Source organism: Xyrauchen texanus, chromosome 5, assembly GCF_025860055.1.
Source record: "Xyrauchen texanus isolate HMW12.3.18 chromosome 5, RBS_HiC_50CHRs, whole genome shotgun sequence".
NCBI lineage: Eukaryota > Metazoa > Chordata > Actinopteri > Cypriniformes > Catostomidae > Xyrauchen > Xyrauchen texanus.
Genome location: NC_068280.1, coordinates 47,115,815 through 47,138,255, shown reverse-complemented (window position 1 = coordinate 47,138,255; position 22,441 = coordinate 47,115,815). Strand labels below are relative to the sequence as shown.

The window sequence follows — 22,441 nt, the reverse complement described above, 5'->3', positions numbered from 1 at the left end:
TTTTGTTGTTGATGTTGTTCTGAATATTTATTATTGAGACAATCATAATATCGTTAAATAAATCATCCAGTTCATGGAATAATTGTTTCGTTTGCTTTGCTACTTAGTCAATAGTCTAAAACAAAGCATGGCAGAATAATATTTCTTCTGATGGATCTGGGTATCAGTATTGTAAGTAGTGTATCACAAGGTGCACCATCTAATACCATTACTCGGAGTCATGCTGCTATTTCTGAGGTATTGTCATTTTAGTTTTACCGTACCAGAGATGACAGATATTCTCCACTCATCTTTATCCACAGTCAATTAAAGTAAGTTGAGATTGTGTTACATACACTGTAAAAAGTGGTAACCTGCAATGTTTACTTGCTCTTTATTCATGATCTAACCTATACAATTTGTTCTGTTGGTGTAACCTAATGTATTGAGGCTGATTCAGTGATGTTAAGTCATATGTTTGAGTTTAATAAAACAAAACAAATTTAATTTTACTTCATGCACACTATTTAGGTTAACAATTTTTTTGTCAGTAAAAGACCGGAACTAGCTGTTGTATGAATATCTTTTAACTGACAAAAAAATGTTAACCTTGTAACCACTACTAACCAATGGCAGTCGATACTCAGATCCATCTGAAGAAATATTATGTGATGTAATTTTCCTTCATGTGTTCTCCTGTCTAAATTCTGAACCATCTGAATAAACTCACGGTTATCCCATGGATTATTTAATCTTCAGCCTGAGCATTTATATGCCTCCCCCTTGCCCACTCCAGACTCCTCTGCATGGTTGCAATTCTGAAAATGTAAATATAATGTACAAATAGTTATGAGAATGAGTACATCAAAGGTTTTCCAATACTTGCCACACACACACACACACACACACACACACACACACACACACACACACACACACACACACACACACACAACATTTCAGGAGTTTGAAATCACAAAAAAAAGTTTTTTTCCCATTTTGAAAGAATTTGCTACTTTAGTTAGCTTGCAAAGTTTTTGAAAACAAATAGACAGCTTAGATAGTCACCTAGCAGTTAAACCTGAACTCAAACCAAGTCAAATTCTGTGTGAGTAGGTGAATAAACCGTTTTAGACAGCGTAGACAAAATCCTTACCTATTAAGTGATGACAGAAGGACATCAGGTCCTGGATTATGTGTCAACAAAAATCGGGTGCAATCATTTAATGTGCGTTTGCACTGTGAAACAAAATATTTGCCGTTAATTTGAATCCTCCGACTTGCTGTAGATACCTCAAACGTGATAGAGGAGGAGTTATGTACATGAGCAAATTAATGAGCTAAATAAGTTATGTGAGGTGCTAAAATAACACCAAAAGAGTTTGCCGTTTACTGAATGTGTGATGTCATAAAGCGTTTATGTAACACCTAACTCTGTTTACTTAAAGCCTCACGGCGTTTAGAAAACTGCGTTTCAAAGCTTAATGCAACGATACAAAACCTTTTCTGACCCTCTCGGTTTTCCACAAGGTTGTACATACATTACATGTGCTCTTGCGTTGCTCTGGCAATTACAAACCTCAGCCCATAAGGGGGCAACAGATTTTTTTAGGCATGACCACGAAACCGGATGTGGTAGTTGAGTCGATAGTTGAGGAATGGGGAGAGACACAGAGAAAAAACAAGTTAATTTGAATCGACTGGGGATAAAAACTCAAAAATATTTTTCTAAAGATTAAACTCAAATTGCTGCGCGAGTCCGCCATGACAGTTGTTGATTGCAAGAAGAAAATCCGCTTTTGCGCCCCTTGAGGCAAAGCAGAGAACGCAGCGCATACTTGCGTTGGGTTATGAAATGAGTGCTGACACATTTCACATAACAACGATGCGTGAAATCGAGTGAAATAAGTTATTACGTTTTGTTTCATTATAAAAGTGTTTACATATTGTTTTTGTGTTAGAGTGAACATTTGTAAGTGGCAGACTTCGTTATTTGTCTGAGTATTTCTCTTCACCAGTGTTCGAGTGAAATCGCTGCTTAAAAGCTTCATCACAAACATTTACTGCTCTTTAACAGACAGATTGTGATAGTGATGGGTCGTTCATTAATGATTAGTTCATTTTGAACGAATCTTTTATGTGACTCAGAAGAACGACTAGTCTCAGACCGTGATTCGTTCATTTTGTGTTGGCCGCGCATGTGCATTGCGCAACCTCCGTTCCTTTGTTACGTGAAAACCGCATAGGCGCTGTACAGGAAACATGATTAGTTAATTGATTAGTTAACCTTTCAACTCTTTTGGTCCGAGTCGTTCGTTCTTTTGTCACATGACAGTCGTATACGCTGTCATGTACATGTATACGCGTATTGCTCACACAGGAAACAGAAATTATTCATTCATCTATCGAGTCTTCTGGTCCCAGTCAAAAAGAAGATTCCAGAGGTGAACTAATCATTTGTTTCTCATAAATTGTCCTTGGCTGCATTATCAGTTTTTCCTTATTGGGACTATAATCAAAGTTTGTAAAATGTAAAATTTTAATTTAATTCTGCTCAAATGAATGAAATGAACTAAATGACTTGAAAAAAGTTTTGTTCATTTTGCTGAACGAGACTCAAAGATTTAAGTCAGTAAAATTATCCAATCTTCCCATCACTTGTTTGTGAGCTGTGAGAATGGATCCCTGTACATATCAGCATGAATTGGTAGTCATCTGCTAATTTTCACTCAACAAGAGATGCAGAGGCATAACGAAGAGTGACACGACACTCCAGGTAGCGCCACAAGTCCCCGCGTGGCTCCTCTGCTAGCGAGGGAGAGAGACAGTTTTTTTGTTTCTTAGGCCACAACGCACACGTGGGGGTTTCGCTGTCCTTTTCTGCATATCATGCCGCCGTTATGTTGTCCATTCTACATAACGTGGTAGTTCATTTTAGCTTAGCGCGGTCCATTCGGCCCCAAAAGTGCGTCAGCCCACTGGGAAAATGCATGGTATGCCAGATTACCAGTCCAGCCCTGCTCTCAGCTTTCTAATGACACCTAAATTGAGCTTCTAGCCACTCAGATGCTGAGATATTCAATGAAATAACAAGGGTGGTGCTTGAACTGAAAATTAGACCGAATGTCTATGGACGAGCACATAGGCTAAAACGTGTTAGAGCACCACCTACATTTCAGATTTGTATATTTTAATGGAATGGGATAGAGGAATACAACTTTTTTCCTAGTGCTTTCTGACACCTATTGGGATAAAATTAGACTTTTCAAAGTGAGGTAGAGTGAACAGAACCAGAATTCCATGATTACAAATTTAGGACAACAAAAATGTTTTTTTTTTTTTATATTTGGTTTATCATAAGATCATAAACATACAATATTATTTTTTGTATTATTTGGGTGGTTCTCTGAAAAATTTGACACATTTTTTGCAATTAGTACTCATTATGTGTGAATGGTGAGCTTTTATATTTAAGTGTGAAAAATTGCGGTCGGCTGCCCAAATTTGTTTTGATTAAGATGGTCTCCCAAGTGCCCAAAACCAGTAGTGTAGCCTAGGGCATATGCATGCATATGCCTTATGCCCACCTATCTTTCTTAGAATTTTGCATATGCCCACCTGAAATAAGTGATATACGTATGGCCACCAGAGTAGTCTTTTGACCTGGCACTTTTTCAGTCTACTAGCACAATGCCACAGCACCGTTGTGTGAATGGAGTGTGTGTGTGTATATATATATATATATATATATATATATATATATATATATTTAAACAAATAACCATACATTTTTATGTAGTCTAAATATGGTAATACAAGATAACGTGTTAATGTGAACATTACTACACTCATATTAGCTTAAATGCTTAACATTTTATTTGCGTATTAAGATTAGTTTATTAGTAAGCGTAATAATAATGTATTAACAAGTTTCAGATTAGCCTAATAAAAGGAACATTAATGACACCTATTAATTTAAATACATATTTAACATCAAGTTACCGTACCATGGTTCTTAGCAATGTACGCTACACCATGCCAGCATGAAACTTACCCTGATATACATTTTCTAAGTTTATGTGGGACTATTTTTTTTTTTTTGCATAAATTTACAGTATTCCCACCTCTTTAGACACTACCACACCACTGTCTAAAATCCCTCTAAAACCAACCAACTGACCATGGCTGCATTTCCAAAAGCATTGTAGCATAAATAGATCGTAGAATCCATTGGCACCAATGGTCTCTATGATCAACTTAAGCTAGCAATGCTTTTAGGAAATGCAGCCCAGGCTGGGAGACTTTCCAAGGCCAGCCAACCAGCTTAGGCTGGTTCAAGTTTCTTTTATTTATTTTTTCTTCAGCAGGGTAAATGAGGGTTTGTGCCCTCATATGTATGCCTGTTCACATCCCTGGCAGTTGTATATTAATGCAGTAGCCTTGATGTACTGTACAGCATGCTGTGTCCACCCCCACAGAGCCTCTTGAGTGAGTCTGTCCAGCTCTCCTCCACTCAGCCTTGGTTCCTCAGTTAATGATATTTTTTTTTGCTTCTGAGTTGCTGCCCATGAATGGAGGACATGTTGTTTGCTCGTACAAGCACACTTGATCTCCTCAGATTTTTTGAGTTTTCTTTGGTTTTCAAGGCCAGTTATGCAAAGCTAATTACATCTATTAGCTTTGAAGCATCTATATGCTAGTGTACTCCTAAAAGTAGAAATTAAACAGATTATGCATATTCAATATGTGCAGTTCTTCTCTAAGAAAACAGAACAAAAATATTGATAACTCATGCAGCAATAAACAGACTTTTGTCCAATAAAATGCTCTCTAGATGAGAATGGCCCACCCCCAATACCTCCTGCAACCAACCTTTAAGAAGAAACTCATGGCTCATTTCTGTGGTATATTAAATGGTATTGGATATACAAAAAGGGACAATCCCTTCAATACAATAAAACATTTTTTACATAGTTTACATCACTTTATTTGTGATCTTGCCACCTCTTTTGTGCAGCTGTTTTCTATACAAGGCATGAGTGGTGGTGCAAAAGGCACCACCACAAATGCAACGATGCCCACAACTGAGAATGAAAACATGTAGCCAAATGAGGTAATTACTAGGGATGCACCGATGTGTCAGCTGTCCATATTTTTAGGCCAGTTATTGATCAAATTTAAACCATAAGCGGTAATAGGCATGAAAACACGGATTTGTGGAACTTATGTAATATTTAATATTTGTATATAATATTTAATATGATATATTTTGTGTTCTTTCTCATTCTCACGTTAATGTGGGAAAATTCATCTAAAACGGACGTGACGGTTGTGAAAGCGGCACTTACCTATAGGCTATATGATGAGGGAAACCATTCAAAACACTTTGAAACCAGCACACTTTGACATCTGAGGTGTTGAAAATTATATATATTGGAAACTATTTATTGTTCGAACAGTTAAAAGCTTTTGTACCTCTTTAGACATTTTTTATGCATTCCTAAAACAGTGATCTGATGACAAAATAAGGTAAGTGGCAAAATATCTATATCTGTATCGGCCTGTAGTTAAAAAAAAAGAAACTGGGATCAGCCAAAAGTATATACATTGGTGCATCCCTAGTAATAAATGTCTATACTGTATTCCATGTTCAGTAATAGTTAATAAAACGTAACTAATATTTCTCCTCGAGTGTTATTTTCTCCCATTGAAAATATGGAATCTGCGACTACAGAGGAACCATGTACATTTACATTACATTTACATTTATTCATTTGGCAGACGCTTTTATCCTTGTGACTTACAGTGCACTTAATACAGGGACAATCCCCCCAGAGCAACCTGGAGTTAAGTGCCTTGCTCAAGGACACAATGGTGGTGGCTGTGGGGATTGAACCAGCGACCTTCTGATTACCAGTTATGTGCTTTAGCCCACTACGCCACCACCACTCCATTGGTAAAACCGCCTTTGGTTACTCAGTTTTTATAATGACTGAAAATTAGAGGATTCTTACTGAAATAAGTTAATAAGCTGCTGTTTTCTTTATACATGAAGAAAAAAGTGTATAGATTCCACAAAACCTGTCAAATGCATTTAAGCACCAAAGGAAATCAACAGCGACTGATACACAAAAACATAGACATACCGATAATCTATTTTAGACAATGAAAAAAACTGACTGACATTTCCACAGAGATCAGACCCAGTTGGCAAATGTTATATTCACTCTAGTTGATGCAATAATTATATTTTATTAGCATAACACGTTCTCTTAGTGCGTGACCTTCCCTGTGAGTGCAATCCCCGAGTCAGTCACCTATAGCGGAATATGTGACTCAATTGGACTGACAAAATATAGACAGGTTAACAAAGAATCTCTCCACTGACTAATTGAATGTAATTATCGAAGATACTAATACATTATTGGAATTTCAAATAATCTATTCAAAATCCTCTTGGCTAAAAAATCTAAGGGGGCATGTGCCCCCTCAGTCTGAATAGGCATGACGCCTCTGATATTTTTACTTGTTTTTGTAATCTTTCATCAAAATGTAATCACTTGCCTCTCGAGGAGTGGTGGTGGTGTAGTGGACTAAAGCACATAACTGGTAATCAGACGGTTGCTGGTTCGATCCCCACAGCCACCACCATTGTGTCCTTGAGCGAGACACTTAATCCAGGTTGCTCTGGGGGGATTGTCCCTGTAATAAGTGCACTGTAAGTGGCTTTGGATAAAAGTGTCTGCCAAATGCATAAATGTAAATGTCCTCTGAAACGTAATAGTTGGGGGTGACATCACCATTCCCACATATTTGCTTGTCATTATCCAATTAATACCCAATCAAAAATTGTATTTTTGCCACTCTCAAATACATCACATTGTAAAATGGGTTGCAAATGCCTTAATAAGAGGAACTATATGGAGGAAACAGTTCAATTAATAGTGAATCCAGTGCTCACTAAGTAGGATAGAGGAATCGGATAGCTTTATATAAGTCTTTCTCTGCAAACAATCAATCAATCAATCAGTTAGTAAATACACCAAAACAGAAAGAAAACATGAAAATGTTCAGTGTTCCATCATATTTTTTTCTACTTTTTAATTATAAGATCTAAATCAATAAACTGTCGCTATTTTAGTCTTTAGGCTCGGCATAATACAATGCATAGCTGAAATAAAGCACAAACATATATTAGCTTTCCAAAGCTGTCAGTTGTCACCCGTAAAATGATATTTATAAGTACTTGGATTTTATTTCCAAAGCTATTGTAATAACGGTACTTCTTGAATATGAAATTATGTCTGCAAATTCTGTTTTTCCTGCCATCAGTCAAGAACAAAGAGGGGACAAGAAGAGTGCTTTGTGGGTAATAATTGGTTTGCCTCAAAAAACAAAGGCCGTTCATTGCAGCTGAATGTGATTAAAACAGCTCTCTGAGGACTTCCTGCAGTGGGGATATAAAGAGATCTCTTGACTCAATTCTGCTGGCAAATTGCATTCAGGGTGTTCTTTCTCTCAACAGCCTTTCTTGTTTCTTTTACACCCGACGCAATAGTTCCGCTGTTAAATATTTTACTCCAGAAGTTCATTTAAAAACTGAAGTGTGTAGTTTCTGTGCCACTAGCATCACCAAATTTGAACTGCACCAATAATCATTATTTTCCAAAAAGATTTCTGATCTCTCTCCTTTTGATTTTTTCCACCAAATGTCTATGAGATTAGAATTGATATGACTTGATATGTATAGTGATCGCCAAGAAAAACTTCAACCCTTTCTACGAACTAAGCAAATATGCAGTAATGCAGAAACCTAGTTTGTCTCTGTAGTAATTTTTAGAGGAAAATAACTGCATGTCTTTCCTAATGTACTGTGATCTACTGTGACAAGAGCTAATTAAATATTCCAAGAGATTGGTTGTTTTGCCAAAAGGGTTTGTGTGTTAGTAATTTGACACTGAGAAATGTCTTATTGGATATGTTTAGAATAAATTAATGCAATGGTTGTACATTTGTTAGTCAGTTTTGCTTTGAATTCTTCATGGTTTCCATAATCTACTTGAAATTCACTGTATCAAACTGTACACTGTAGACTAAAAAAATTAAGCGAGCTACACATCCTGCTTTCATTATCTTCACAAGACACTTATTTAGAAGTTGCAGTGCCAATGTCTTTGTGGAAAAACTTCACTAAGAATGAATTGTGACCACTGATTGCATCATTTATTTGCACATGCTGTCTGCGTTGTTTTAGTTCATGAGTCACTAAAGCAATCATGCAAATGAGGTGACAGAGCAAACAAGAACAAAACATTTGTTTTTAGAGCAGTTTGCATGCCACAGTTCCCCGTCTTGCATGCCAATTATGAGTGCTAAGTTGTGGAGGAAACTGTAGACACCCGTGATCAAGGCATACTCTACTGACACTGTATAGGATGGCTCCACCATTGCTATACAAGTACCTAAATTGGCTCTTTTCCTGAATTGCTAAAAGTACTCAAAACTACATCACGAAACTGGATATATGCCCATAACGGTCTTCTCCATCATGTGATCAACATTCAATGAATTAATGCAGCCGTAATCGCTAGAAAAACTGCACAGAATCTCTTTTTAAATAGAATTGCTTTCTACTTGTAGTATTAGTGCAGCGTTAATTGTAATATGTCTAACTAACTGACTCTGTCATGACTGTTCCTCCTCCTTGGTCTGTTTGTCCTGTGTTTGTGCATGTCTCTCTCCCTCTTGTGTTTAGCAGGTGTTATGTGGGGAATGCCAGCTCCGTTGCCCGCACAACAGATCATTCCCCAATTTGCTAATCATCTGCAGCACCTGCTCCGGATTGCCCTTTCCCTACTTAAGCTCTCCCTTGTGTTCTGTACCCTGTCAGATCGTTTTGTATTGTCTGTAAGTCATTGCTTGTAATGACTCACCCAGTCAGACCCAACACCAGCGGCCCCTGCCCAGTCAGACCCCACACTAGCAGCGGACTCCCAGACTGACCCCTTACCAATGGCTACCACCCATTTTAACGCTTGTATTATAGACCTACATTTACACACTTAATCCAATGTGATTAACTTCTGCGGTAGCTCACCTCACCTCAGAATGTTGGACTTTGGACTCGAAACCAGTCAAACACAAAATATGATATAGATTAGGTTTATAAATCAGAATATTTAATTTTTCATAATGTTGCTTTTGGACAGTTTGCATTGTGAATAGCACTAAATACAGTTTAATTTTTTATTTAATTGAATCACAAGTACCTTAATAGAACAATAGTTTTTGCTCCTCTGTGTGCTGTTTGGGTGTGTTAGTAATTTACAGCAATTTGTTTCTCTATGGAGATGAATCAGTATCAAAACATCTCACAAATGCACACGATAATCCACATATGCACTCAACAATCCATATTTTGGATTTAGATTTTCGAAATGCACACACCAGATCCACACATCTATATGGCAATCTACAAATGCACGCAACAGATCCACATGAGCACTCAATCCACAAATGCACACAACCGATCACCACATCTGATCAGTTGAATTCACAAATGCTTGCATCGGAATGCACAAACATAAGCTGTACAATGATTACTTTGATCAAAGTACAGTCCACAAATGCACACATAAATGCTAAGACTTTTTCCAAAGGCGTTCTGCTTCGAGGATGTCCGTGAAGGTGCTTTTGCCTTCGTGGATAATTTCGAGACTCTTGTTCCATGGCCTTGATTTAAAAATATGAGCAAGTTGATCTTCAACGTATTTGGATCTTCCTTCTTCCTTTTTTAACAGTGGATCTGAGCAGATGAGCGGATCTTTTTTGTGTATTTGTGGATTGAGCACGCATGTGGATCCGTTGCGTGCAATTGTGGATTGTTGTGTGCATTTGTAAGATGTTTTTATACTGTTTTATCTCCATATTTCTCTTGGTCGATTGAGTTGATTTGTTGTTGGTCGTATGCTTGGCACTTTTTAGTACTTATCTGTTCTGTTTATCATTTGTAAATAGCAATCATTGCATATCATATGTAATTTGTGTTGCACCAAAAAAGGTGCAAATCAAAAATGTTAATGTGTGTGCCAATCGAACATGCTGCTCTATTTATTAAGTCGCCATGAGTTGCATTTGGAAAAATGTTATCCTGATTTCCTGAGATATCGCGTATAAATGGATTGATTTATAGCTTCGCTAAATCTATTTGACCATTTAACTCTAAAGAGCAGATGCACAAATCTCAGTGCCTGCAAAAACTGTCACTATTTAAGACAACAAAAACAAAACAAATCAATCTTTTACAATGTTCAAGTTTTAACAGCTGTTATTTATTTATTTAGTTATTTCTTTGCATATTATTGCAACTATGAGGACAATGCATCACATTTGTCACTGTGATTCACTGTAAAAGAATAAGATGGCTGAAATTTAATCAGGAGCCTTCAACACAATTACGGCGCTCCTTGTGGAGAGGGCCTCCTCCACACAGTCTGCGCTCTCAGATACACTCACATTTGTCATGCAAAACAATCTCTTCACTGCTGTCAAAGAAACTAATGGAAAACACTGTGATTTCTTTACAAGTTGAATGTAGTGACAAATTCAGCCTCTTTTAGCCAAAGATGGATATTTTCTGTTGCATTAATTGGAAAAACGGGGTGCATTAGGAAACAAAACCATTTGTCATTCATATTTCAGTTTAATCCAATCTGTGAGAAAAAAAACAAAAAAACAAAACAATCAGTTTACAATTAAAATGCAAGTATGAGGTTTTTATGCAGGAGAGCTTTACAGTTTTTCATTTTCTTCCTCTCTTTTTGGTTACAAATATACGGAGCCCCTTATAGGACATGGAGGGAATTTATTTTGTGAAATAGATTTATGTTCCCTTGCAATTGTTTGCATTGCCTCGTGTAACGGGAGCCAGCTGGTAGATAGCTGTGCAGTGTGTAAACCTCACTCTCCTGACCTCAAGAGGTGCACTAGCGACTGTCGCTAGAAGCTGCAGCGTTTAGCCTCCTTGTTAGAGCACTCGCCTCCCACTCCGGAGAGCTAGGTTCGAGTCCCGTACGGAGCGGGTAGAACCAGAGCGTCACACTCGCAGTATCTTTTGCGCTCCCTCACAATGCGTTGCGTATTTCATCGCAATAGTTTTGTGTTCTTTTGCAATAGCTTTATCCATCCCTTGGGTAAAGTATGGTATTTGTAGTTAAACCATAGTAATAGGGGTGTGCAGTGAAGCCATTATCTGTATCTGTTGTTATGGCAAAATAATCTGTAACTGCATAAGGATATAACCTATGTGGGCAGGGCTTCAACCAGAAGTGCGTCAAAACTAAATGAAATATGGCTTGTGTAATTAATATACTTGTCTTATTTTTTATAATAAAATGTTAAATAAAAATAATAATTATTATTATTAGATATGTGTTTTTCATCGGACAGTGACAATGTAATATTTGAATGTTATTTCTTCCAGAATTTAAGCATACAATATGAAATGGATTGTCCCCAAAATAATAATATTAATAATAAAAATGTAATTATGTCATCATTTACTCACCATTAAATGAAAGTCAGCTTTCACTTTCATAGTATTTTTCATTTTAGAATAAAGATTCAATGAAAGTGAATGATGACTGAGACAAGTCCAATGCAGAGAAGAATAACAGCTATGTGTATTATTCTGTAGAGGTCCAACATATCCTATCTCCAAAGTGTGCTGGTGTGTGTTTGGATGTTTATCAAGCCTGATTTCCTTCCAGACTTATTAATTGTGTGTTTGGAAAACATGGCACAATACAATCAGCCAACCATGCAAGGTGTCCCAAACACCTTTTCAGGCTCTCAGAAGGGAGCTTGGCACCAGAGAGGAACAGACACGGACCACAGACTGATCTTGATAAAAGCTGAAGGCGTTTAAGGTCTTTACAGATGCCAATCATGGATACACTATATTTCCAAAAAAGAATTATATTCTTAATCACTATAATTAATTACACACTGAGAATCAGACTGTCTGGCCAATTATCTCTGCTCCTCAAACTCACACTTGCTCATCGGAACCAGTGTGACACTGTCCAACCAGCTAAATGATGGCAGGAGAGTAATAGAAACTGAACAATAGCTATTATCAAAAAATTATACACCTAGACAATATGAATGTTTGCCATTGTCAGCAATATATTATATAGCCTAGTGTGACAGGGCGGGGGCCGGGTCGTTATTTCCGCACACCTGGGATAAAGGGTGACTGGAAGCTGCAGTGCGACAGAGAGAGAGATTTACGGACAGCGGTCCGACACTTGTGTGTGTGTTTGTCTTTTGGTTCAGTTTTATATTAAACTATTATTTATATGGGCAAGCCAGTTCTCACCTCCTCCTTTCCATTAATCTGTTTACACCTAGTATTTGTTGCAGTATGGTCATGTTTATTAGAACACACAACAATTTTTCAGCTACTCTTAAAAACTCCAAAAACTATTAAGACACTTAAGCTACACTTAAAAATGTACAAATGCCATTGTGATAGATAACAAAGGATCAAAACAAGTGGCATATGCTAACAAAAGTGTATAGTGCTTTTCTCAAAACAAATTTTTTTTTAAAACATTTTTGTAATTTCTTTTAACCAACCGGCTCCAAAGTGATTTTTAGTGTATTTATCATAGACGATAAAAAAAGATGGATGATGTACATTCGCTCTTTTCCATTGGTGAGAACTGAAGCCGCTAGTGTCCCGATATGGCGCTGACATCTTGGGACTTGAGTCTGCGCAGTTGCGATTTCGGGACCAGACCTGCGCAGTAGTGAGCAGGAAGTAAAGCCGCGAAATCAAGGCCCTGCCCTCACTCTCGCTGAATCAATCGCAAGGACACGCCCCTGCACTTTTGAATTATGACGGTGTGAAATAAGTAATTATAGAAATTTCGATATTAAATTTAAAGCTCCAATCTCCTCAATCCGCTGAAGATCCCGAAAAAAAGTCTGTTGGTGCTTCAGTGACTACTTCGCTCAGAGAACCTGTCAATCACAGCTGTCAATCATGATATCACAGCACCGTTTTTATAGCATCAAATAACTAACTAAAAACAAACTTATTTTGAAAACAAACACTTGAAATTACATCAGCGTGATAGAAACTACAGTAAATGACAGAAACTATCTTTGGAAAAAAGATATGTGAAGTGTAATTTAATTGTTTAGTTGGTCTCACATCCCGTTGAATAACATGGGGAGGTAGGGTTTATGACCTATACTAGGACCAGTCACCGGGGGGCGATCGAGACGTTTTGGCTTCACTTCTGAGGGCTTGTGGGGCACACTTGGTATTTATGAAGTCAGTTGATGTTTATCCTGCAGCTTAAAATATTGATTTCTTCATTTTCACACAGAAATCCTGAATGGAGGTGTATATGTGGATCAGAACAAATTCTTGTGCCATGCTGACACAATCCACTGGCATGACATCATCAAGAACCCCCGTGCTGAACTTCTAGTTGTTCCTTCCAACAACAGTGGCAACACTTGTGAGTTAAACAGAATCCCTTGTTAGACAAATTATAATGAGTTATACACCAATCAGCCACAGGATTAAAATCACCTGCCTAATATTGTGTAGGTCCCCCTCGTTACACCAAATCAGCGCCGGGAGATCAGCAGTTAAGACATACTCACACTAGCCCATCTGGCACCAACAATCATGCCACTGTCCAAATCACTGAGATCACATTTTTCCCCATTCTGATGGTTGATGTGAACATGAATCTCCTGACCCATATCTGAATCATTTTATATACTGCACTGCTGCCAAATGATTGGCTGATTAGAGAATCGCATGGATGATTGTAGGTGCCAGATGGCTGGTATTTCTGTAACTGCTGATCTCTTGGGATTTTCACGCACAACAGTCTCTAGAATTTGCTCAGAATGGTGCCAAAATAAGAAAAACTTCCAGTGAGTGGCAGTTCTGTGGACAGAAACTCCTTGTTGATGAGAGAGGGCAACAGAGAATGGCCAGACTGGTCAAATACATTGAAGAATAGTATCTCAGAATGATATTCTGAAATGCTGGTTAGCGCTGATTTGGCGGGACGAGGAGGACCTACACAATATTAGGCAGGTAGTTTTAATGTTGTGGCTGATTGATGTATATTTAAGCATTCATAAGGTGGGAGCTAATCAAGTTTGTTATTTTTTTTTTTTCACCTTGAAATGTAGAAATGATTTGAGCACATGCATAATTGCATTATTTAGCAAGTTTGATGATTAATCATGAATTAATCATTTAATAACTGCTTTATATGGAAAAACTAAAACATAGAGCAATTCTGATATCATTATAAAAATAACAATAACACCAATAATAGTAATAATAATAATAATAATAGTAATTGTACACATATATTTTCTGAATACATTTTCATCATTTATTAATTATTTATAAATATTATTACATTTGTTAATAATTATTCTTGCATGTATAATTAATTGTTTATAAATGTGTTAATAACAACATTATAATAACATTATAGTAATACAAATAGAATACCAATAATAATAATTGTATGCATACTTTTTATGAATAAGTATGCATTATTAATTAATTCTTTATAAATAATAAAACGTATGAATAATAATATATGTATGAATATAATTATTATAAATAATATGAATAAATTATTATTATTATTCCCAATATTATTATAATGGTATTACTAACACCCTGAAGATGGAGCAGGTGGCCTTTCAGTTTTTCTCTCACTTTTTCGTATTGTAATAGTTACAAATTATATTCCATTCATTTATAGCCCGTCAAATGCAATTCAAAAATGAATATTACAGGACATATAAAATAGATAACTATTATGTGCAGGAAAAGAGAAGACATTATGTCAGTAGTACAATTCAAAGGCAGAAAAAATTATTTGAAATACTAGTAAATAATGGGCTATAACTAATAAAGATTTCTAAGCAATGCCAGAGTGGTACCAAATCAGACAATAATGCATGTGATCTTCAGTGATCCAAATGAAAAATACATTTTGATTGCATTGTAAATTGTATGGCATGCATGACTATACTGGATTCTCTCCACAGGCAGACGGTGTCATAGATCTTGTAATGGACGTTGCTGGGGCCACCAAGAATACCAGTGCCAAATCTGTGAGTATTCAACATTAAACAAATTCCAATCTATCTCACAGTTTTCCACATTGACCATAATACAATTGTTAATAGTTAAAAATTAAAATGTAAAATGGAGTGCTACTTGTGGTTCTAAATGCTTTTGACTATTGCACGCAGATCAGTTCTCATATTTGATTGTTTTTGAATATCACAGCTCATACAGTACTAGTCAAGAGTTTGGACACACCTACTCATTTATTATTGTTTTTATTTTACTTATTTAGAATAAGAGTAATGTCTTCAATACTATGAAATACTACTTATATCATAAATGGAAGTATGAGAATTATAAAACTGTATATTTATCCCTTTTTGCTCATATTTTTATGTCTTCAAAACAGTCACCCTTTGTCTAGACTCCAGCTCTACAAACTCTGTTCATGCTTTCAAGCTATATATTTTGTCCTGATGATCAGATATAAATAGGACTACCTGTAACTTGCATAGTTTTACATTAATGTCAACCCAAATCATTATCAAAGGACAAAGATTATTTACTGTAGCCATCAGAGTATGATATATTGTGTATATGCATCTTTCATAGAGACTACACAATGTATTTGCAGTTACAAGTATTTATTTTTGTGGTTTGATGGCTTGAATGAAACCTCTTCAAAGATATATACAGAGAAATTGCATAATAATTTCAAATCCTTCAGTTTTCGCAGTTAACTCTATTTCTTACACTAACCTGCAACTCATAGACATCACTTTCATTCTGGATGAAATAGAAAATCCTTTGTAACTTTTGTGTATCCTGTATTGTTGTGATACCTGTGCCTTGCGACCCGTTTCAGTAAATGTATCACTCCCTTGTGGTCTCCCAACATTATTACACCACACATTCAGCAGAAGGCCAACTGAGTGAATTGGAAAGCATGCAAATTAGGCTTCTAATTTAAATGTAGGCTAATGTTAGTATATATATGCTTCAAAATATATATATAAAATAGCATAGATTATTGATATATCGATATCAATAATCTATATATTGATATTTTATGGCATGCTTAATAGGCACTTAAAAGCATTGTAAGCATAAGACTTATATCAAATAATTTTCAAGATCATGAAAAAACTTCTATCTCTTTTTTCTCATCCTAGTTCTGGAGTTTATGAATTTTCAATCTGACACTCTAATAGTCTGGTATTGTCAGTTTCACAATATGGGCTGGTAGCTCTGATAATTAACTGGTTGGAGGGTCGTCTGTATGAAGGTAGATCTACAATACTGTCTGTAACCTGCTGGTGGTACAGCTCATAGTGTGGGTGGTAACTACAGAAAAAAGTTAAAAGAATACTGAGGGAGAGAGAGAGAAAGTCCTGGGTGTTTGAGTGAAGTACTTTAACTGTATAAGACATTTCAGATTCCAAACCGCATGTAGGGAGTGATGTGCTTAGCAATTTCTCATTGTCTGTTTCAAAGGAAAGTTATGCCTACTAATTTAACTGTCAGAAATTAATCTTCAGAGATAAAAAGGAAAATACTTCTATTAACCTCATATCAACTTGAAGTATGACCTTACTTTGTAGATATAGGTTAAAGAGAACTTTCAAAGTTAATTTAGATTCAGAGGAAAACCTACCAGAAACTAATTGTGAATAGTATACAACAGTCTGGCTTTGGAAGAAAAAATCACTTTCATTTCATAAAACTTTAAAAACGGACCTACTGTGGCCTGGGTAGCTCAGCGAGTATTGACGCTGACTACCACTGCTGGAGTCGTGAGTTCAAATGCAGGGCGTGCTGAGTGACTCCAGCCAGGTCTCCCAAGCAACCAAATTGGCCCGGTTGCTAGGGAGGGTTGAGTCACATGGCGTAACTTTCTTGTGGTTGCGATTAGTGATTCTCGCTCTCAATGGGGCATGTGGTAAGTTGTAGGTGGATCCTAGAGAGTAGCATGAGCCTCCACATGCTGTGAGTCTCCGCAGTGTCATGCACAATGAGCCACGTGATAAGATGCACGGATTGATGGTCTCAGAAGTGGAGGCAACTGAGACTTGTCCTCCGTCACCTGGATTGAGGTGAGTAACCGCGCCACTACGAGGACCTACTAAGTAGTGGGAATTGGGCATTCCACATTGGGAGAAATGGGGATTAAAAACAATTAACTCACCACTGCTTCCATTGAAGCCTTCAATCTACATTATTTCAACTATGTTTTTTAAAAACTGTGTTGAACAGTGTAATTTCTGGTAACAAACTACACTACCCATGAGTCCTGAGGTAGTTCCTCCAATCAGAGGCTCGCGGCATACAAAATGCGCTCTGCAGCGACCGCCCACTTCCTTAATGCACTGTGAATTATGCTATAGTGAACATATTCTTTCTGTTCTATTCTGTTATTTTCCTTTTTATTTTATGTTGATTATTCCCTTGCAGAGCTTCTTGGGATTTTAGTTCATCCACTTATGAAAGACATTATTTACACAGTCTTGTACCTTTGTCTTTTTGTCTGATTTTCAAATACTTTTTTGCTCCAAAACAAATTTTGTAATGTTGTGATTCACATCAGAGCTGGTTGATTTGGTTCATGGCTTCAAACTCTTTTATGAAGAATTTTATGAAATCCCTATGGAACAAATGAATGGGAAAAATACATCCAGAACCAAGACGACTGAGAAAGTGAGCGGGCAATGTTGCGCTCTTTTAACATGAATTAGTTTGCTCTCTGGACTGCTTGATTCTAATTTGTCAATCAACCAGTTGTCTCTCTTTTTCTGTCTCTTTTACAATCATACAGTGACAAAGACGGTTTGTGCAGAGCAGTGTGATGGTCGTTGTTTTGGTCCGTATGTCAGTAACTGCTGCCATCGTGAATGTGCAGGAGGCTGTTTTGGACCTAAAGACACGGACTGCTTCGTATGTCACATATTCCTTTCCATATTCCATATTCCTCATTCTCTATGATACTGTGAGATTTTAAAGTTTAGGTAATGATTAAAGCCTAATCGGATGGTAATACAGTGTATGTTACAAACTTCAGTCACATACAGTTGCCTCGAAAAGAGAGCTTCACTTTATTATAGTCATATTTTACCTTTATGATTTAGCACATACTTCCATAACATTTTCTTTGTTCTCAGGCTTGTACAAACTTTAATGACAGCGGGGCGTGTGTGACACAGTGTCCTCAGCCATTTGTCTACAATCCAACAACCTTCCAGCTCGAGCACAATCACAAAGCCAAATACACTTATGGAGCTTTCTGTGTCAAGAAATGCCCACGTGAGTAAGGTTGCCTGGAAAATGGCATCATTAGTATTATGCAGCAATTAAAAATACTTTCTTGTAGTAACTGTACTAATGTGTGAAAATGCTGACAAGAATGTGTACTACACTCTACTGAGGAAAAATAATGAATTGAGGTATTCAATAATTTCATGAGGTATTATCTATCTTCACCTCAGACTGTGATTATTTAGCTGTCTCATTAAAACTGTGATATTTTCTGCTGTCTGGCAACACAGACAACTTTGTGGTGGATCACAGCTCTTGTGTCAGAGCCTGTCCGAGCAACAAGATGGAGGTGGAGGAAAATCACATCAAGATGTGCATCCCGTGCACTGACATCTGTCCGAAAGGTCAGTGAAATTCACTCATGTTGTTGTTTCAAACCCGTATGGCTTTCGCCCTAACCCAGAACACAAAAGCAGCCAAAAGCATCATAAAACTGATCCATGTGACTTGTGCACCATATTCCATGTCTTCTGAAGGCATATGACAGGTTTTGGTAAGTAACAACTCAAAATGAGAGAAGTTTGTTCACAGTGACTTGTGTGTTCATTCGTGAACATGCATTGTTTAGCACTAAAAACAACCTAAGTTCTTGAGTTAACATGCAAACCACTAAGCTTCAGTAAGCATTTTGTTGGTTTAATGATGGCAGTGAGGTTTCATAACTGCAAATGCACCATTCTGTATTGATCATAATGAATGTTTCTCTGCATTTTAATAGAGGAAAGACTAATGAGGTATAACCACTTAATAAGCAGACATTACAATTGGCTGAGACACCAAACTGGGTCATATCAGTCAATCTTAATATAACTCACATTTGATCTTAATTAAGCTCAAAATGAGGAGGAATTGACTCAGTTGACATTTTTCTGTGAAATTAGATCGTCACTATTTCAGCTCAGTGGAGAAATACATTTGCAAATGTCTAATATATTTAAACATGTATCTAAAATCGTGTAGGCTTCTTCCAAATACCTTTTTCTAAAGGTAACTGAGAATAACTTTCTTTAGAGGTCTCGAAAGTCCTCACTGTTTTAGGCTTGTCATGTAGTACGTTTCAGTAGTTGTCATGTATTTATGCCTTAGTTGTGTTGTAAATGGTAAATGTTAAGTTGAATGGGTTGTATTTGGTGTTCAGTGTGTGATGGTATAGGTACTGGCAGTCTTCAGACAGCTCAAACTGTAGATTCCAGCAACATTGAGAAGTTTGTCAATTGCACCAAGATCAACGGCAACCTCATCTTCCTCATCACAGGCATCAAAGGGTAAGTCAACTTATTCATTACTGCTTCAGACGTGTCTCAGAGATGTCCCATTTGCTTAATTGCCATGCATATGTAATTTAATACAAGGCCTGTGTGTGGGTTTGAGGGACCAAGGGTGAAATCATGAAAATGGGTTCCACCATTGTAAAAATTACATGTTTAAATGCATATCAATTTGCTAAGAACTACCAAAAATAAGCTTATTCAGGAAAATCTGGCAATGCAAAAATGAGAAATGGACCAACTTTATATTAGGTGTCTTTAACTACTATGTAGTTAAGCATTTTCTACACCGTACTTCTTATGTACATACGTGTTCTTGTATTGTACTTGCATTTAAAATACCTACATTTAATTACATCTGAAGTTACACTTCAGCAGCAGCTGCATATATGAATCATTTGCAGAACAACATGTAGCTACACAATAAATACATTGTATTTAATGTTAGTACATAGTAGTTAACGACACCTAATATAAAGTGTGACCAAAAACATTTAAAGTGTTTTCACGACCTTACACTTTGTTGGCTTATTAAGGTTAACTGCTGTAAAACTTTGCGTAATTGTACTTAAGAGAAAGGAATAAATAAAATATGTATAGAAAATATTTGGCAAATATTTAATGCAATGGATTCAGTGTAAACAAACAACATATGGTGCTGAACAATGTGCAAAAGTGAGTAGGACATAGTGAGTAGTTTTTTGTAAACAAACAAAAGTGCGCAGTCAGTGAGAATCAGGTAATTAAAAAAATTGACATTATTAGGAAAAGAGTTTGATACACTGGAAGTATGTGTGTATATATATTATATATATATATATATATATATATATATATATATATATATATATATATATATATATATAAAGTGAAGTAAAAGAAAACACACAAACACACACACACATATATATATATAATTTGTATTAGGTGTGTTTCTATTGGTAGGCCTTAATTTTATTCTGTTCAGTTTTTTTTTAAGTGTTTTCTGTCTGAAAGAAATACATTTAAATAAAGAAAAAATATGGCCTATACATAGAAACATACACACACCTATCCTAATATATATACAGTATAAACCTGTATATATATATATATTAGGCTGTCAATCAATAAAAAAAAAACTATCAAATGAATTACATGGTATGCCGATTAATTAATCGCAATTAAACACATAATTTCTAATTATATAAGTATAACCATTTATAATTATTTATTATGTCTATGGAGAGTCCACATAAGGATAGCCGCACCAATGTGTGTGTGTGTGTGTGTGTGTGTTTGAGGTGTGTTTCTATGTATTGGCCCTATTTTATTTTTTTATTTTTTTACTTTACATTGTTTAAATAATAAGTCTCTTAATAAGGGACTTTAATGTGTTAGGAAATAAGTTAATAAAAGCTTGACCTAAAACTCTTTTAGGTCTTAAGCAAGAAAGGTCTAGATTTAAAAAAAAAATATATGCCCATATCACCTCTTTTACTAAAATCTGGCTTGTTTTTTTATCTTGTTTATAACAGGGATATGTTTCATGGTATCAAAGCCCTGGACCCTAATCGGCTAAATGTATTCCGCACAGTTAGAGAGATCACAGGTAAGCTACATTCCCCATCCATCATATGACAACCCATTAAACCTGTTTAGCCTTGTGTAAAACCATTACCTTTCTTTATTTCTTCATACATTGAGTTTTATCCATTTAGATCCATAATATTCTTTGTCTTGAATCCTTGTCTTTATGCGGTCTGCGAAATGTATTTGTTTATAAAGCCTCAAAGGAATGAACTATGACTCTTGTTAAAAGCCTTTTGTCATATTAAACATGGTCTTATTATTGTGCCAAATAGCTAATGGAGTGAAGCTGCAAAACAACATTTACATAATGAAAACTCGAGCAATAAGAAAACTGTGTTGACTGCTCTCTGGAGCACAATTGACGTAACCTCCGTTTACACATTTTTAACCGATCCGAGACAACAGAATTAATAATTAAAACATTGTGCATATTAAGAAATCATGCTTGATGATAATGAAACTCGTTCTTTTAATTACCACAATCATTTCCTTAATATACTTTCAATACAATTTAATGGCCTTGTTTTGATCTGTTAGATATGCAGTAAAATATTACAGTCCTCATTGGACTCATTGTATTATACCGACCCGTCTGCTGTCATAGTAACTATCTCTTCTTGTTTATAAGTTGGTACTCAATTTGGTAGTTAAATGCAAGTATGAACAGAGCAAAAGCTGAATATGTTTTTCCTATTCTTCAATTGTTCTTAAAGGTTTCTTGAACATCCAGTCTTGGCCGGAAAATATGACGGATCTTGGTGTTTTCTCAAATCTTGCCACCATCGGAGGACGAACACTTTACAGGTGAATTATCTCAAACTTTGTTAGGAATTCAAGATTGATTGTCATTGATTTAAATTCATTAACAGTTCCAACATCTCTGTTTGTTGGATGTAAAGCTATGACTCAGTGCCCTGTAAATTAGTCTATTTTGTTTGTTTGTTTTTTACTTCTTCATAATACATTGTAAACATTTACATGAACATATACTGTAAGTAGCTGCTCAGACCAAATATGTCCTTGCGCTAAATGGAGCAAGAGAAAGCACAACTAATAATAAACTTAACATGGGTGTCGCTAGACACGTTTTTAACAATTTAAGTTATTTTTAAGTTAAAATGACATGTAAAATAGCAATCCTACATGAGATAATGAGAACAGCAATTCAGGTGTCTTGAGACAGGTTTTA

At 36.1% G+C, this 22,441-nt stretch overlaps 1 protein-coding gene across 1 annotated transcript in view; it reads left to right on the top strand.

Moving 5' to 3' along the window:
* Positions 1 to 22,441, top strand: part of LOC127643565 (receptor tyrosine-protein kinase erbB-4-like) — a 127,198-nt gene that overhangs the window by 54,281 nt on the left and 50,476 nt on the right. Inside the window, exons 4-11 of the mRNA XM_052126349.1 lie at positions 13,377 to 13,511; positions 15,082 to 15,147; positions 17,916 to 18,034; positions 18,259 to 18,400; positions 18,643 to 18,756; positions 19,551 to 19,677; positions 21,198 to 21,271; positions 21,966 to 22,056. Of these exons, the coding sequence (XP_051982309.1) occupies positions 13,377 to 13,511; positions 15,082 to 15,147; positions 17,916 to 18,034; positions 18,259 to 18,400; positions 18,643 to 18,756; positions 19,551 to 19,677; positions 21,198 to 21,271; positions 21,966 to 22,056 (868 nt within the window). The remainder of the gene's footprint in view (positions 1 to 13,376; positions 13,512 to 15,081; positions 15,148 to 17,915; positions 18,035 to 18,258; positions 18,401 to 18,642; positions 18,757 to 19,550; positions 19,678 to 21,197; positions 21,272 to 21,965; positions 22,057 to 22,441) is intronic.